General features: G+C 40.8%; 1 protein-coding gene across 3 annotated transcripts in view; it reads right to left on the bottom strand.

Moving 5' to 3' along the window:
- Nucleotides 1-2,112: 2,112 nt before the first annotated feature.
- The window catches only part of rbms3 (RNA binding motif, single stranded interacting protein), a 376,836-nt gene continuing 359,945 nt past the window's right edge, over nucleotides 2,113-19,003 (bottom strand). For all 3 annotated transcript variants that reach the window (XM_055225567.1, XM_033975024.2, XM_055225568.1), the window contains exons 11-14: nucleotides 14,939-15,049; nucleotides 5,749-5,838; nucleotides 3,869-3,984; nucleotides 2,113-2,422 (exon numbers count right to left, since the gene is read on the bottom strand). In XM_055225567.1, coding sequence (XP_055081542.1) covers nucleotides 2,419-2,422; nucleotides 3,869-3,984; nucleotides 5,749-5,838; nucleotides 14,939-15,049 — 321 coding nt within the window. In that variant the 3' untranslated portion in view covers nucleotides 2,113-2,418. The remainder of the gene's footprint in view (nucleotides 2,423-3,868; nucleotides 3,985-5,748; nucleotides 5,839-14,938; nucleotides 15,050-19,003) is intronic.

Genomic DNA, 19,003 nt, shown 5'->3' with positions numbered 1-19,003 from the left:
TAAAACGCAGATAAACTCATTTTGCATTTTACATCTTTTTCAGCCAAAATATGACATGTTTGTTTGCCATGATTTTTTTCTTTTCTTTTGATGCGCATTAAACAGCTCTCATCTGGTGAAAACATGACCTGGTTTGTTTGATGGAGGTGGAAAGGAGGTTGGATAGCAGCAGGGTTACTCTCACTTCAGGTCCACAGCTTCATCAGTCCATGTTTTAACTGAGAGAGAAGACTGGAGGATGGGGATTATATCGATGGCCACCACAGCAGAGCCAGCCAAATTGAGTAGTTTTCAATCTCGTTTTCCCCCCATAGGATCTTGAGTGGACGACTGCAGACATCGTCCCGGGAGGAGTGGGGCATTTGAACAGAACCCTTGTTAGTGTGAGGAGGAGGAGGAGGAGAGACTGGTCCGGCCATCAGGGTCAAATCCAAAAAATAAACAAAAACAACGACAACAGCAAGAACAACAACCACAACAATATCAACAGTAACATCAACAACGTCACAAACATCATCAGAACAAACCAAAGAGAAACTCAAACAGGAGTCCACGCGTTCAGTTCTCTTCATCTTTGGTATAAAAATGGCCATCCACGGGCTGCATGTACCCACACCTAGGAAAGACTACAGAAATTGTCAACAATTTCTTCTATTGCTTTTGCGCTGATTGGTTTAAACCGTAAGCTCCTACTGTACTGTATCTACTGGTTTGTTTCACTGCCAGATTTTTTATCCATGTGAATTTTAAAGATGCACCATGCAATTTTTCTGGTGTAGGGTCCGCACTTGCTTGTCTTCATGGATATGTTACTGCTTTGCCTGGGATGTTCTAGTTCTACAGTATGGGATTAAAAGTATCTCCACTGAGACAAGCTGAATTAAGAGTTGGATCTGTGGAGTGGCGAGCCCGCTTACAGTTAAAATGTGTGTTTCCAAGTTTTTTTTTTTACTAAACCTGTCACGATAAATGCTATATCGACTTATCGAACAATACTTAACAGACGGAGCAATCATTTTGGGGGGTGTTAGTATTTATTTCTTTGTACTAATGGGAAATATTTGGTCAATTTTCAGTAGCACAATGAGATTTGAGCTGTAGACGGTCAAATTATGAACTTCTATGACTCATTATAAACATAAACTAACAGCTGAAGTGTTGCATTCAGTTATTTATGTATTACAGTTCATATTTTTATCAGTTTAGTACATTTAGAATACTTTTTTGGGGATAATATTATCATTTATCATCTATATTTACTTCAGTATATCGCACTTGTTATCAGGACAGACCTATTTTTTACCATTTCCAAGTAATTGAATAAATGTCAGCTAGACCATAACCTCCTCCATGCAAAGAATTAACATATCCATGGAAACGAGCTCGCGGCGCAGACCCCCCCTTCCAGAAAAGTTCCGCAGTGCGCTTTTAAACTCTTTACACTTTTTTCACGTTACGCAGTGTGACAAGCAAAGCGGGCTAAAAACATCTTAAAGCTCATAAAAAGATCAAATGTGGCAGATAAAAAGCACTAATGTCATCGACAGCGACAGTTGTAAAATCATAAACATGGTCATAAAAAGTTGAGCATGTTTTTTTTTTTCCTCGATGTGAAAAATCTCTTCATAGCGTCACCCCCCCAGAGTCCATCCCCACACAGACACATAGTTACCTCTGACATAATTATCAAAGATTTCCTCTAAAAGAAAAAAGCTCTCTATTAAATCTGTACAGCTTATGTCATAGATTCTTTTTCTGTAGAACAACAACTCCGCATGGTCCAAAACTCCTCTCGTTAACCTTTTGTCCTCTTACGGACTTGGGAGTTAAAAAGTTTCTAGCGCCCTTGAAATTAAGGCCATGAAGATTCCAAAAAGAAAAACACTTTTGAATATATCTAGAAAACTAAAATTTAACACTACAACATAAAAAAGAGTGAAAAGAAACATAGCTTAATATCTGAGGAAGACAATCTCTGTGTGTGTCTCAAACCCCTGTTTTAATTACAAAATAAACTTCACCTACCTGCGCATTCATCCTTTTTTAAAATCGTTTTTGTCTCATTTTTTTTTTTTTTTTTTTTTTTTACAATTTTCTATATTTTTTTTTGAACGATTTTTATTAGATTTTTTTGAGAAACGTTTCAAGCTTCAGCCCAGCCCTTCAGGCAGGTTCCAGACTAAACTATCTTGCACTGTGCCCAGTCTTGTCCCTATGCGTTCCGTAGCGTCCTCCTCGCCTCCTTCTGTTGTGTGTGGTTTTTCTCGTAGGCCAGGTAGGAAATGAAAAAAGTGTCTGGTTTTTTTGGTGCCTGGGCAATCTGGAAGCAATCTTTTTCTCTTCTCTTCTCCGCGTTCACAGTGCAGCCACCTTCTGTCTCAAGGCAACGCTGTCACAGGACCACTCGCTCGCCCGCCGCTATCTGATGAGAGAAGAGGGAAAGAGAGGAGCGAGGAGTGAGGAGACGAGGAGCTAGGAGGCTGTAATCAAAGAGCAATATTACAAACAGGACAAAGCAACGGCGCTGACAGCTGACGAGCCAAGAAAGGCCGAAATCAGCGCGGGCAGCACTTCTGACAAGGACACTACAGCTACGCTAATAAAAATGCCGTACTTAGCGATCATTACTGTCTTATTTTATTAGCTCTTCATTTGTACTACACAGCTGCTCACCGAAAGTTCAATTAGGTCATTTTTAGGTCATTTATCACACTTGATTTCTAGCTTTAATGTTGTGGAATATGTTTATAATAATTTGCAATAATTAAATGAATTCAAATTTAAAGGGCCCATATTACTCTATTCTCTGATCTATGTTGTACCAGGAGTTGTGTTTTGTTTAATTCACACATGTTTAACACATAAAACCTGCATATTTAGCCGTTCTTTTCTATTTAGAGTTCTTTTCTCAAACACAAAACACTCTGTTCCACCTTGTGATGTCACGTGGTAATACAGGAAGTGCTCCACTGTGTTGTAAACTCCATACACCTTCTCTAGAATCATTTGGATCATTTCAGTCTCAGCATTTGCAATTTCACCAAAACAATGTGAAAACTACCGCTTCATGACATCACAAGGTGGAACACAGCATTTTGAGCCTTGGAGATGTAGACAGACTAATAATGCAGCATTACTTCAACATGTGAATGAAACAAAAGTTACATTTTTGAGGAGGTAACACAATTCTAACATGGCTTAAATCTCACAAGAGTCAATTTTGCATAATATAGGACCGTTAAAATACAACATTTTGTGTAAAACAATTTGGGTGACATTATGAAGAAGGCCGTCCCTATTACCACTAGCCACCAAATATTACAAATTATAAGTAATCAAGCTATTCTAAACTGGCTGGAGAAATTAGCCATTACAACAAAATGGAGCCATTTCCAAAAAGTTGTTTCCAACTAAATTTGGCATGATATGATTTTAATTTTCAGAATTTGTAGCTCTGTGGTGTACAATGAAAAATAAACTATTAGTTTTGGACACCAATTCTGTATATTACGTCAGTTACAGTGGACCCTCTTAAGCCTTCTTTAAAGGTCCTATATTACACTAAATTAACTCTTGTGAGCTTTAAACCATGTTACAATGTGGTAACCTCCTCACAAACTTACCCGGAGTTGTGTTTTGTTTCATTCACACATGTTTGAGTAATTATTTTTTATCAGTCTATCTACATCTCCAAAGCTTAAAATGCTCTGTTGCACCTTGTGATGTCATGTAGTGGTAGTTTTCAAGTTAACTGCTACCTTTTACCTTTAGTTCAGTAGAGATTGTCATTTTAAAGGCTGAAATGATCAAATGATTAACCCTGACACAGTGTTTCATGCAGTTGTTGCTTATCAGAAGCAGGTCTCACTTGGACTGGTAGGAGTATGCTGGGACGTGGTCAGAGTCCACCTGCATCTGTTGCTGCTGCCCGCTCACCTCTTGTGACGAGGGCGCCACCGTCTGCGGAGAGTCTGTCACCACTCCCTATGGCAACACACACAGGACACACTTAGCAAAAGGACAACGCATTCTCAAGGTGCACAAACAGTGAAAAAAGGTTTTGAAAAGGGAAATTGTAATATACTATTTTACAAGATAAAGGCCTCTACTCTGACAATGTTTAAATCCAGGAACAAAATGGTTCTGTTTAGCTGAAAGGTTTTTATTGTGCGGAGTTGTTTGTATTGTGATTTTAATGTCTTAATTTCTTATTCTGTAAAGCAGTTTGAATTACTTTGTGTATGAATTGTGCTATGAATCTGTGAAGAGGCGACGCGTCATAAAAATACGTGATTTTCAATATATTTTTCAGCAACAAAAATATCTATAATTAAAACAAGAACATCTCCACGGACAGAAGCAGGTTGACGGCTCCTCTTTAGCGCCTTTAAATTATGTTTTCACGAACCGGATGCACCGTATTTAGACTCACTTGATAACTCTTTTTATAAACAAAACAAAAAAAAGTTGCACATTTGGAACTCAATTTTCCAGTTTTCCACAATATGAACTTTATGTCTTTGAAAATTAGACTGTAAAACTTGAAATTGAAAAACTCCTTTGCCCTCTAGTGCATCGGTCTTCCATTACTGATCGCCCGTGCTACTGCCTCATTTCAATCACCTTTAACAAGCTCTCAAGGATAGCACATTGTCCATTTGTCAGCCTGAGGACGCGGTTCTACTCTGATGTTCACCACTCTGCCGCTGCTGCTGTGGGCGTTTGGGGTTCATGACCAAAACAGGTGAGGAAATGCCAAGGGCTACTTCCTGACGACATCTCTTTCCTCTGTCATTGCGAGGGGCGAGATAGACAGTGCAACTAATGGCTGTGTCAGAGGGAACTGTCAGTGTGTGTGTGTGTGTGTGTGTGTGGGTGTGTGTGGGTGTGTGTGTGTGTGGGGATAAGTGCGTTTGGGAGGCTAGTGGCCCGTACAGGCTGGGACAGGAGCGAGACAGTTCCCCCGGCTCTGTGTCTCATTCCTGCCCCCGTCGCCGTCTGCCGCTCCAGTGATCGTCCATCTGCGAGGACCGCCCTGACAGCCGCAGACAGCCCCCCCTTTCCCTCCCCCGCTCCGCCCCGTCCTCCTCTGTCCGGCTCCCTCGTCTCGTGTGAGGGATGATCAACGCTTAAAAACTGCCACCGGCCCAGACGCACACTGAGAAAGTGACAAAGTCTGCCTCCAACTTTAAATGTCTTTTTCTCCAAATCAAACTTCCGCCTCATCTGCCTCTGCTCTCGGTGCACCATCTTTCTTACTCTCCACCTCCGTGTGTCCTCAGTTTTATCAAGAAATGAGAAAGTCCAATGAGATCTGTCTATTTAAAGAGAGACGAAAGTGGCAGAAACTGAGAGAAACTTTGAGGAAGAAGGAATGCAGATATTAGCAAAAGTAAAGGTGAGTCGAGGTAGTCCTGTTCAGATGGGTCCTTTGAGTTTCTGCAGTTTGTTTGTGTCATTATAATAACTTCATCAAAATGTGTTGATGATTAGAACATTAGGATCTGGTGGAAAACATTATGATTAGCGAGTGTAATAATTGGAAAAGGCAGTGGCCCCCTGCCAAATCAATTTCTTACATGAGCAAAAAAAAAAGTGTTAGATAATGTTTATTGCATAACATTCTAAGTCAGAACAAGCTCCACATTTTAGTCACTGTTGTGCGTCCCCATTATAATTCATACAGGCCGTGTTGTTTAGCTGTGTTGTTGTTATAAATGTGCCCATAGCTGTGAGTGAAGGTCTCACCTCGACTGGGACGGCTGTGGGAGGCACAGGAGTGTACTGGGGGATGTAGGTCCCTTGCATAGGTGCCGCAGCCGCTGCAGCAGTCATGTACTGAAACACACAAAATACAAAGATCAGTTATCCACATGTCACAATATAACAATGTACCCGAAGCTTTAATTATATCTGCTGCCTGTGTGCAAAAGCCTGCAATGCAACCAGTGTCCTTAAGAGGGGGCTAGAAGAATACAACTGCACCACACAAACCAGAACAGATCCAGTGAGAGCAGACAGGAGGAAGAGGAGGAAGAGGAGGAAGAGTTGCCCTGCTGTTGTACCACACAGGCGGAAAATGCACTATGTCACAGCCCAGAGCAAGAGGGAAAAAAGGACAGACAGTGAAGACACAGAGGAGGCCAGAAGAGCGGAGGAAGGAGAGAGGAATGAAGAGAAAAGAATGAGAGGAGAGAAGAAGGAGGAGAGAGGAAGGAGAGAGGAGAGAAGAAAGAGTAGAGGAGAGAAGAGACAAGAAAGAGGTGAGAGGAGAGAAGAGCAGAGGAAGGAGAGAGGAGAGGAGAGAAAAGAAAGAGGAGAGAAGAGAAGAAAGGAGTGAGCACAGAAGAGAGAAGAACAAGAAGAGGGAAGAGGAGAGAAGAGGAAGGAAAGGGGAGAGAAAGCAGGAGAAAGGAGAGGAAAGGAGAGTAGAGAGGAGGTCTGCTGCCTGTGGCCTACACTCTGTTAGTCATGGCTGCCCCGGCTTTTAACCATGGCTCGCTCTGCAATGGCCATTTCACACATGTGACACAGGTCTGATTACACAGCTGCAGTGTCAGGACAGAGCTGTGGAGCTGTGTCCTCAGACTCATGTGAGGACGATGTGTCTCTTTTTAATAAACGCTGGCAGAGAACATGATGCACCAGAGCCCTCGCCATGTGGACAACACAGATACAGATACAGGCAGATAGATACTTTATTGATCCCCTTAAAAGAAATCCAGGTGTCCAGTAGCAAACAATGATAATACTTTACATTAAGGCATTATTCTTTCACTCCACAGCTGCCCTGGGGCAGACTGATGAAAGCAAAGCTGCCAATCTGCACCACCAACACTCCACACACACCACGTTCATACGAGGCAAGGGGAAGTGTCTTGCTTAAGGGCACAACAGCAATTTCCACTAGAGCCACTGGCATCTCACTATGAAAGGACAGAAGAGGAGTCTCACAGAGGGACAGACTCTCACAGAGGGACAGACTCTCACAGACAAGCAGAGGAGGTCTCCCACAGAGGGACAGAGGGAAAGAGGAGGACTCTCACAGAGAGAGACGAGGGCAGTGGAGGGATGGCAGAGGGACAATGGGACAATGGTGGAGGACTCGTGGTTGTTGGCTGTCGGCCTGAGGTGCGTCTGAAGTGTCATTACTCGCAGCATTGCTAATGGATCGGGTACAGCTCCAGTGCTCAGCGCTAATGAGAGCAGCTAAAGGCCAGGGACATGGGTGATTACCTCCCCCTGCACTAGAGCCCGTGGCCCGTGGGTTGCCCGGGGACGGATGTTAGTGTGTTTGTTATGTGGATTTAAGGTTATCACACTACAGGGTGTCACCTACAGGGTGTCACAGTGAGCGCAGTGCCATGTGTCCAGACTTCCTGACACTTCAGCTCAGAGCTCCGTGCTCGGCTCTCACCTGGCTGTCAGCGCAGCTCTGCACCTGCCACAGTCTAAAAGGCCCATCAGATTGTTCCAGTGACCTTCTCCCTGCCCACCTCCAAGCATGCATACCAATTTAGCAGCGCACTGTTTTTGTGCCCTTAACTTATTCAGCCAGCTCACCTGTGAGGGGACTGAAAGCAAATGAAGCCCAGTACAAAGATAATTAGCCCTATCAAAATCTTCCTGTCAAAGGAGACTGTCCATTTGAAATGTTAGATTTCTCTGCTGAACTGCAAAAGGAATTTAAATTAGGCTTAACAAGAAAATGTAATAAGATATGATTTTTCCTTCTTCCATAACCATTAGTTAACCTATTTAATGTGGCAGGTTGAGTGGAGCAGATTTCTGCTGGCTCTACTGTAGCGAGTCAGGAGCATGTCAGGCCTGACTACAGTGAATGGGGTTGCCATGGTGATAAAGATGATTTTTGTCCAATTTCAACTCTTAATACGTCCGTGTCCATAGGCACAGACAGGTTTGGGCAGTAGAAAGCCTCCCTAATTGGCAGTAATAGGGTGTACTTGGGTGGTAGTCACAGATCTGGGTGCCACACACCTGTGTGCAGCAGATGGTCCTGCGTATGTTGATGAACAGCTCCTTAACGAGCGGCTCTGAGGCCACTCCTCGGTCTGCTCTTCATCACTCCTCTGTCTCCTCTTCATCACTCCCAATGACACACAGCTAAGCTACGGCAGGAAGTCACACTGCAATGCAGCAGCCACAGAAATCCATACAGCAGACAGGACGCTCGGAGCCTGCTGCACCGCCACACAACACTGCCACACAACACTGCCACACAACACCGCCACACAACACCCCAGTGTGTTTAGATATAACACAACAGTATATTCACACAGCAAATTCAGCACAGGCAAACTCCTGGGGGGAGTAACTATTATAAAGAGTTAAATTAGAAAACAACCTCTTTTACTGTTGCAGTTTTTAACCTTAAATTGTACTTAAATTGGACAAAAATAGACCACTATTTATTAAATGTTTAATTTTATTTTATTTAAGACATCTTATCATGTTATACATACACTAAAATATGATACAATATGATACACACATTTACATCCTTAAAAAAACTATGCAAATGTATCAATACTAGTGAAAACATAGAAAAGCTGTAGGACATAGTGTCCTACAGCCATAGTTTCTTAGGATGTGGAGAGACTTCTCTTCTAAAATCGGAACATAAATAACAAACTAAACATATTTAAAGTGCTCATGAGAGGTAGGACATCTCACTTCACATATACAAAAAAATAAAAAATAAATAAAATCTAGTTTTTATTAGTCTGCAATGTTGTAAACCAGTTTTCTGGTTGGACATGAGCAGCACATGTTACTCAGCACTACTTCCTGTAATTTTATTTTTTTGTCAAATTTTCTCCACAAACTGGAATCTAAGTAGTAAAATTAAGGTTAAGGTTGAGGGGTAAGGTAATTTTTCAACAAACCTGACCTAAGTGATCTATGGTTAAAGCAGTCAAATGTCCACTGAAGTTGTTAAGCTTATAAATACAGATTATTCTCTAGTGTTTTACATTTCCAACAAAATAAATAAAAGACAATGAAGGCGCGTTTACATGAACTTACTGATTAAAAAAGTCCAAAACCTGGTTCCACAAACCGAGTCCGAGTCCCGACAGCACTGCAGTCCCTGCATTATGTCAGTCTGACGGGTCCATGGCCGTGTGCATGTGTGTGCAGAAGGGGAGTGGTTACCATAGTAACTCTGTGAGTGTCATCAGGCCTTTTCAAGTCAAAGGTTAAAAGTTTAGTTTCATTTACTCAGAATCACTCGCTGAGACTTAGATGAGGAAAATCCTTCATCACTCTCAATTTTACCCCTCACTATAAGACAAATGGGACTGAAAATTGAAAATGACCCATAGGGGGCGCCATCAACTCTACACATCTGAAAAAAGGTGAAGCCCCAAATTTAAACACTTTTACATCTTCTGTGTAGATACAACAGATACAATACAACAGTGTGTTTAGATATAAAAAAAAAAATGTATAAGTGCTGGTCCAGCTCAGAGGAAATGTAACATGCACTCAGGCATCAGAAAGGATGGAGCACGGCCAGCTTAAGATCTGTTTTCAGAACTTACAGAAACATATTTATATTATTACTCATTATTTTGTCCTCGTGATAAAGATAGGGTGATGTTATTGTACAGGAGGTTGTTAGTAAACCCAAAGAGCAGGACTAGAGCAGGACTAAAACTGCAGACTGTTCTGTGCAGAGCAGGACAAAAACAGTTGGTGGGAGCACTCAGTGTGTTATTAATGGAGGGCCAGTGTGGGGATGGACTCTGATGACTATTGATCTCACAGGAGGGACCGCTGCAGTCTGGAGCAGCCGCTTACTTCACAAAAGTCATTGTGCCTCTAGACTTTGTTAACATCTGTCTGAAGAGATCCACACTGGCCACAATCAATGTCACCTTTAAATACAGCACACTCATTCATCTGAAAGCAGAGCAGTGCACAGGAGAGCTTGGCTATTTTCACATATCATATTACAATGTCAGTGTATCTTCTGAAAAGCCTCAAAATATAAGAGTACTTTTTTGTTGAAGGTGTTCTGTTGAATAGTTCTAATGTAATGGGTGAAGTCTTGGGCCAAATTCTTGTAAGTCTAAAATTGCCAGAGCAGTGCTGGAGGGCTATTATAATAATGCACTGTACTTGTTCATCCCAAAAGGAAACCAAGAGGATGGCCCTGATAATGGGGGACAGCACTTCACACAGACCTGTCTCCCCACAACACAGAACGTGTCAATCACTGCCGTCACCATGACAACACACTCCTGGGATCGGGATCGACACAAGCCAAGGAAGGTCATCTGTGTTGTGTCAAACGCCGCATCTCTGAGCCTCATACACACTGTGTTTATTTACATGGGACACGCACATGTTAAATATGGAGCGCACATGCATTTGTGCAGAAGCGTGAACACATGTGACAGATACACTGCGGTTAAGTGTGAGTGAGTTAGTAAATAAAGTGATTCATAAACAACAACCACTGTCAAATAAATCAGGCAAAACGAACATGGCGTGCATTTTTATGAGTGCCATCCATAAACACTGAAGATCTTTAGCATTCTGTAATCGACTTAATGAAGGCTGACAAGTCCATCTCAGGAAGTCAATTCAAGCAGAAAAGTTTGGAAAGGCAGAAGAATTCCATTGCTCTGACCGCTGCTGCACTTGCTCCATAACAACACCCCACACCGCCGACAGGAACCAGTGTCGGGTGCAAAATAAGACACACTTCTTGGAAATCCTTGCTCTAGTCAGTGTACGAGTGAAACCAAGAACATTTAGTTCTTTGGAGACTGGTTAAACCATAACCATAGACACACAGAGGACAGCCAAGTCCTGGGGGGTGTGGCCTCAGCAGTCTGCACTCACTCAGAGGAGCTGGGGATGGGTACAGGCCAGACAGGTGCCGTTTTGGGGACCTCTTTCTTTTCACCTGGGCATGAGATGGGAACATAGTGAGGCTGAACTGAAAAAGAAGTGATTGTCAACTTACTTCCTTATTGCTAAGTTCAATTCTGCTGAAAACACCCCATTGATTTGTACGTGACTGTGACATTCTTGGACATAAACATAACTTTTCTGACTTTACTTGGATACTTGGCAATGCTATATTTACTTACTGCACAGTATTAGTTATTTTTCTTTATTTTTTCTTACACATTACTTTCCCGAGAGCGAGCTAAAAATTTGCTCTTCAGTTTTCTAGCAAATAACAAATAGTTTCTCCTGACCGTGCTCTTTACAAATCAAGACAGATTAGATTTGAGATTAATCAGACAAATGCAGAGGACATACACCAAATGATTGTCAGATGTGAATAGATGCAGATGTCATTTGGTACCATGCTTTCTCAATCACAACTATAAAAGAAACTCTCCAAGTTCCCGGAGAGAGAGACGGCGAAATGGGAATCACGTCTCAAATCCCCGCAATGATCAAGTGTGGCATGTCGTGTGTGCCGTGCTAAACTTTGGCTACAAAGCAAAACGCCTCGGGATAGCCGCTAAAGTAGGAGCAAAGAAGGAGCAGAGGAACCGAGGAGGAAGAAAAAGAGGCCTTAACCCACATTCTGGCGTTAATACAAGCCATCAAACATCAGAAGCCATCACCATAGATTAGCGTGTCTCTAATCCTGCCTGTTAGCGCAGCTGGGGCAGATTAGGCCTGCACAGGGCAATCTGAAAGAGCCAACATGGAGGCACAGTCGCTCAGAGCTCACCTGGAAACACATAGGCAGGAATGTACAATATAAGACACTGTTTCAACACTAACAGAAGAGAAACTAGAACTGATATTTACATTATTATATTATGTTAAAATGTTGTTTCCTCATCACAAACGTACCTGGAGTTGTGTTTTGTTTCATTCACACATGTTTAACACTTAAATCCTACATATTTAGGCTGAGTTCAGAAACACAAAAGCGCTCCGTCCCACCTTGTGATGTCATGCGGTAAAACAGGAAGTGCTCCAGTCTGTTTTTAAACTCCATACACCTTCGCTAGAGTCATTTGGATGATTTCAGCCCTGAAACTGTCAATCTCCACTGAACCAAAAATAAAAAGGTGTTAGCTGTGAACATACACATGACATCACAAGGTGGAACAGAGTATTGTGAGCTTTGGAGATGTAGACAGACTAATAATGCCGGGTTACTCAGACGTGTGAATAAAACAAAACACAACTCCAAGTATGTTTTTGATGAGGTAACAACACTGTAACATGGCTTAAAGCGACAATAGGACCTTTTAAAATGCAACTATTTATTTGAGCCATGTTTAAAGTGTCTTTTTTTTTTTACAATATGATAGACATATACGCCATAATTAGTTACAGAGTTGTACAACAAGAAATCCTGATCTTGTCTCATAATCCTGACTAAGATCCCAGCGGATTCAATCTATAATCCAAAAAAGTAAACCTAAGTACATTTTTTTTATCTGTTTATCCGCCTTTATGACACTTCAGGTCTGAGTTTGATGAATAATCGTAAAACTAAAACTTGATACCTAACCAGTCAAGACAAAAATATTCATTCAAAATTTCTTCAGTCATTACAAAGTTACAAAGTTAGTTAAAACGGTGGTTCTGAATATGCTCTAAAAACTCCCTTGAGTGCGTTAAATCCATTTTCCACTGCATATAACACAAGAGGCAGAGAGGCAGATCAAAGGTGGAGGTAGTGGAATAAGTGTTGGCTGGAGGGGTCTGGAGCAGCCAGGCGAGCCCTTCAGAGCCCCGTATGACACCTTTAAGTCGGACTGATCCAGGAGGGAGAGGGAAAGAGAGGCCTATTTATGGAAGACTGGAGGAGTGATGGAGTGATAGACAGGAGAGAGTGATTTAAGGAGTGATGAGGGAGCGAGGGAGCGAGAGGTGCAAAAACCATGTAAGCTTCACAGGAAATGTGTTTAACATGTACTGTGTAAGGAGTGGAAAAATGTTGTTAACTATAAGGGAGAGCTACATGGAATACTAACATCTACTTACAATGTATTTAGTGTTGTAGTAGTAGTAGTAGTAGTAGTAGTAGTAACTCATCACGTTTTTAATGTTGTAATGTTCTGTTGTAGAATGAATGTTGTTATACGATGATGTTTCTCAAGCTATGGGATTCGTAAAACTGGAAGTACACAGGTGTCTGGTATTATGTATTTAGCAGTTTACATCCAGACCTGGTTTAATCCTGTTTTAAGTCTGTTTTTAGTTTTAGCCACGAATCTGAGTTGATAGCATCTCAAAAAAACATTATTTGAGAGATACATTTACAGATTCACTCACTTTGACCCATTTAACATACATATAACCAGGGCCGGCCCAGACTATAAGCAGACTAAGCAGCTACTTAGGGCCCCGAGGCCAGCAGGGGGCCCCCAAAAGCCCATACATTTATAGTGAAAATAATAGAATATATCAGGTTTTATTGGGCCCAGGGCTTGTGTGTTTACAGCTGCCAAAACTCTATACCTAACTCTAAACCCTCTATATCTACTGCTGCCTAAATTAGTTTTTGAGCCAGGCAGAGGTGAGGGCAGCTATATTTTTACATATCTTACCTTATATGTTTGTCTACTGTTCTTGTGACTATAGTAGTTGGGACATTCTGGATGTTTTCAGTCTGATGTTGGTCATATAAACACAAATACAGTTGGTCAATGTGATGGGAGCAGAGTCATAATGTTGTCAAATGTGAATCACCAATAGCTGAGCCAGGTTACATCCACTGCCGGGGGCCCCAGAGACAAACTCAGCTTAGGGCCCCCTGAAAGCTAGGACCGGCCCTGCATATAACTCATGATAACCGAGGTGTATGCTCATCACATGCTTCATAATTTGTTATATATTGTACAATCTGAGACTAAAGTTGGACTCCCATTACTAAACCAGAACTTAAAACAGGACCAAATGACAAAACCAGGAAATTAGAACACAGCGGTATACAGTGTTCAACCCTGTCTAAAAAAATAAAGTAAAAAAGACATTTGTTGAGTTGTATGTTCTGGATACGTCCCGCAGTTAGTACAATGTAGTTTGAATGAGAGAGACGGAGCGTGTGGTGTCTTGGCTTTGCTCAAAGGAAATGTCAAATCCCTCTTTGACTCAATGTGGATTGTGTTGAGAACCAAATGTTTCTGATGAGAACACGGCCCTGACCTGGAGCTGTGGAACAGACACACAACACCGGGACTTGAGGAGCCAGATGAATCCGGCTGCAGAACTCAAGAGGAAGTGGACTCAAACTCGGCATTTGCGGTTTGATTAAAGACGCTGTACTAAGAGAGTATAGAAATATCAGAAAATGAAACTGTAGTGGAGACTGGAAGCTAGACGAATCAGACTAAACATTTGAATATTTTAAAGATGCACTATGAAGACGTAACTTTTCCATGCTCCTCAGAATAGAATTAAACATTTCTGTCTTAATGGTTACATGATTGGTCAGGCCTACGAAGAAATGACCCCGCTCACAGTAAGAAAACATTTAAAGTTATCGTTTTAGCAGTGAAAACACCTGTAACTGAATAAGTTAAGTTACTAAGATAAGATAAGTTGCTGCAAATGCCATAAAGTGGGGCATTACCAACAAAGACCTCTACCACAAATGTGAAATAGTGCACCTTTGAATGAAATCCAAAATAGTTGTAAAAACATGTTCAGACTATATTCTTAACCTCCTGAATGAGTAAGGTACTTCGTGGTTGTTAAAACAGAACGAAAAGGTTGTCAGTCCATTTATCATCAAAGAGCGATAAAAGTTATGGAGGAGCGCTCTATAAAGGTATGGAGACTATGGGCAAACGATGATGATGATGATGATGGGAAAACTTTAACTCTTATCAAACTGAAATAACTACAGCTCTTGTGCACGCTTTGTGGTGGTCAAATTTGAGTGCGTGAGTGTGTAAAGTAAAGGTTAAAGGTTAAAGGTGCTCACACTTCCGGTAGTGCCCAGGGAAAGGTGGTTCATCTGCTGCGTCAGGGGGCCCATCATGCTGGCTGGCTGCATGGACATTGTGTGGTCCATGGCTGGCGTGATCACTGCACCCTGCGACAAAACCACACAACAGAGAAGATATTAGAGTTTTAGCTGTTTAATTTAACTTTAACAGTCAAAAAATGAAATGTGCACTGTGTAACTTTTATGATAGAGGGTCCAGTGCTTTGCTTTGTCTGATATTTTCCACACTATGGCGTTAAACTACATGTGTGTTGAACTACATGTGTGGTTATTAATAAAGAATACTTCGAAAAACACGTAATCTCACTGTGAAAGGCTCGCCGCTTCACAGATCTGACCTGTAGCTTGGCCTGGTGGCACCACTTGCTTGTCTCAATGGATGTTTCATACCAAGTAGCTGGTGGATCATTCACCAGACTTACATAGTAACACAGTGCACTTAAGAGTTCTTATAGAAATTTCATTTGATCATATCATAGACCAGGGGTTGGCACCAGCGGCTCTGGAGCTGCATGTGGCTCTTTCATCCTTATACTGCTGCTACACGTGCCTTGGGAAAATAAATAGTAGTATTTTATTGAGGTATATTTTATTTGTGTTAGTTCTTTTTTTAAATTGTGGTTCTAAATTGGAAGATTATTGTGATCTTGAAATATTAAAATTAAATAATATTTTATTTTTCGTCACTTAAAATAAGCATCGCACTCACAAAAGCAAAAAACCCATTCACGATACCTACAGAAACATGAAGAAATATGCATTTGGAGTCCTGTCGATCTTTGGATCCATATACGTGAGCCGCTATTTTCCACCATAAACTATGTTAAAAACAAACACCGCTCAAGCCTCAGACGACAGCTCACAGTCCTGCGTAAGGATGAAAGTGACTTCGTACAGGCCTGATAGACACAGACGCTGTGCTCAGAGGTTCAGGAGCAGAAGTCCCATTAACCAGGTAAAATAAATATTTATGCAGATATTTTGCAAATACTATAGTTGTTTATACAAAGCGTAAAGGTCAAAAAACAATATATAGTGTTATCTTCATTTTAGATGTCAAAAAGTATTTGCGGCTTCCAATGTTTTCTTTTCCATGGAAACTGGGTCCAAATGGCTTTATGGTTAAAGGTTGCCGACCCCTGTCATAGACTGTGGGACTAAGAGAGCGTCGGACTCCAGTCAAATGAAGCTCATTAAGGCTAGAAAAAAAACAAAAAACAAAACAACAACAATTCTAATTTAGGCTGCACTAAGTTCTTATTGTTAGCTGAAATTCCCAATCATTTTGACTAGCATAACTGCTTTATTTCACACTAAACCCCACACCACCATTTTAGCTCTACTGCATTTACAGCACTGGTTTGTGCACTTTATAAATCTCAGGATTCTTTCACTTGTCTCTGTTCTGAGCCTGCCCTGCCTGTAAACTCCACACTTTTCCCCAATGGCCCACGAGGAACGCCGGGAACAGGGAAACACGGATACTACATGAGAAAACCATTGTTCTTTCATCTCCTTTTCAAGATACCTCCCTGTCAACACAACTGATGCCCCCTAAAGGACAGTTTTGGAGTCACGCCCCAGTTAAGTTGGAAGCGTGAAAGAGTATAGCTTTAATAGTGCATGTTTGGTGGTATTCTAGCAGCAGGAACTGTCAGAACAACTCTTGCTTGTCTCGTGTTATATCTCTGACTCCTCCCCTCCTCTTCCTCACACCTCCCTCTGCTCCTATCACTCGATACGAAGAGCCGGAGGACATGGAAACCTGAGTTTACACCAAAGGCAAGAAACACAATGTGGAGGATAAAGTGTTTGATGGGCTAAAATGAGGAGAGGAAAATAGTCTATTGTTAACAGCGGCCTTTTATTTGAGTTTAAAATAACATCGGCTGCATATTGTGGCGAGGCTGGTTCTAAATATACACAAAAAGTGGTCATTCTGTGGACCTTTCTGCTTCAAAATGAATGTAGATGTCCTTTATTTGCCAGTAAACCAATAATAAATCGACAAAATGTACTGCTGCTCATTTCGGTCGGTTTTGAGTGGTTGTCCATTGATCCAAAGTTTGCTGGTTCGATTCCAGCTCCCACTGCCATTATGTCCTTGGGCAAGACACTTAATCCATCTCGCCCCCAGTGTCTGTTTACACTGGTGTATGAATGTGTGTGTGTTTCCTTGATGTATATATATAAAAATGTGACAATTTACCATTCTATCATCTTTTTTCTTGGTATATAATTATTTTTGGGTAATAAAAATAATAATAATAATAATAATAATTAATGTAAAAATTCAATACATTTTGGGGTCCTAAACAGTGTTCAAAAAAGAACAAAAATACATTTCACATTATATGTAAATTTTAGGGATTTTTTAAATATAGTGGTATAGATATAAAATAATAAATAGATAAATAAATAAATAGATAAAAAGTATAAATACATAAATTAAAACAAATATAAATACATAAATAAAAAAAAAAATAATAATAAATAAATAATCTCTTCTAATAATCTAAAATGAAAGTGCGCCAAATATTTTACTACTTCCCTGTCTTATTTGAGCTTTTTAAGAATACCACATAGTAACAAGAAGCCAGAAGCATGATACTACATAAAAATAACTGGTATATACTTTGGCTTTGCACAGCGAACAAATACCATAAGAAAAAACAAGCAGACAGCAAAGTGAAAAGACAGGCCTCATTAAGGAAAGAGCTTGTGGAGGTCATAAGGGACTGAAAAGACTGACAACAGTAGCAGGATGTACGGAGGCTGAGGAGGGACAAATGACATGAGATGTGCAGAGGCCGTGGGCTATACCTGTTAGTGATTGAGCCGCTGACAATGCCTTTATAATGGGAAAGGGAGTCCAACGGAAGAGCTTCATTCACAGATGTGTCAGGGAGAGTTAAGCCGATTTGTGATTTCGATTTTGTGTGTTTGGAGGCTGAGTGTCTGGTTTTAGCGCGCCACGTTCACAAGCGACGAGACAGAAATGAGACTGACACAAATAGAAAATATGTGGCTTTCATTTGTCCTATGGGAGTCAGTGGAAGAAGAAGAAAAATATTTGTGAGAAAGCGAAACTAAGCTAAATATTGTTTATAGATTTGATTTAATATTGAATAAAATTAATACAATAACACAATTTTGTTTCCTCATGACAAACATCCCTGAAATGTTGCTGTTTTTTTTTTGTTTTTTTACATATAAAATTGCTTTAGCTTTTGATCTTATTGGTCAGCAGACACAAGTCTAGCACCATCTGGTAATGCTTTTACTAACTATAATTAAAAAAAAAAAAAAAAACAATAACAAGGAGAAGAACAAAAAGAAGAAGAAGAACAAGAAGAAGAAGAACAATAACAAGAACAAGAGCAAGGAGAGCAAGGAGAACAAGAAGAAGAAGAAGAAGAAGAAGAAGAAGAACAAGGTATAATAACTCTTCAATTGCATGTACGCCCTTTAACAATAACATAAAATCTCTGATGTCTCATGTGTAAATGCATTTTCATGTAACAACATAAAAAATATGTATCTTTAGAGTGTAAAGTTACAGTCTCATAAAAAAGATAGTAAAACCATTTCCCATTTGTTTCTTCTTTTTTTTTCTAAGATGTTCCCATTCACAATGTTTTGCTTTTTTCCAGTCTCATACAGTACGGTGGTTCCATGCATTATGCCTGGTGTGTGCACATATGGTTGAGGCAGTAGAAAACCCATTTCACTAAAGATGTTATTGATCGCCTGCAGACAAGAGACAGACGATATCAGTATTTGGGTTGTTAAATACAGTGATGTGATGTACATGCCGCCACCAGAGACAATGTACTGTAAATAAGGAATCTTGTAAAGAATCTTACAACCTGTAGTGCTCATTTTAATGGCGGCTCATTACATTAAACAGCCTCTCTTTGCCTGATGGAGAGTTGATGACTATCGCTCGTATTTGTGGTCTTCTTGTAACGAGGAGCTCAGGAATAACAATAGTAAAGGAGATGGGCCGATACGTAATTGTCACAGATATATATGGACTAG

This window comes from Periophthalmus magnuspinnatus, chromosome 11, assembly GCF_009829125.3.
Source record: "Periophthalmus magnuspinnatus isolate fPerMag1 chromosome 11, fPerMag1.2.pri, whole genome shotgun sequence".
NCBI lineage: Eukaryota > Metazoa > Chordata > Actinopteri > Gobiiformes > Gobiidae > Periophthalmus > Periophthalmus magnuspinnatus.
This window is presented reverse-complemented; position numbering and strand designations above follow the sequence as displayed.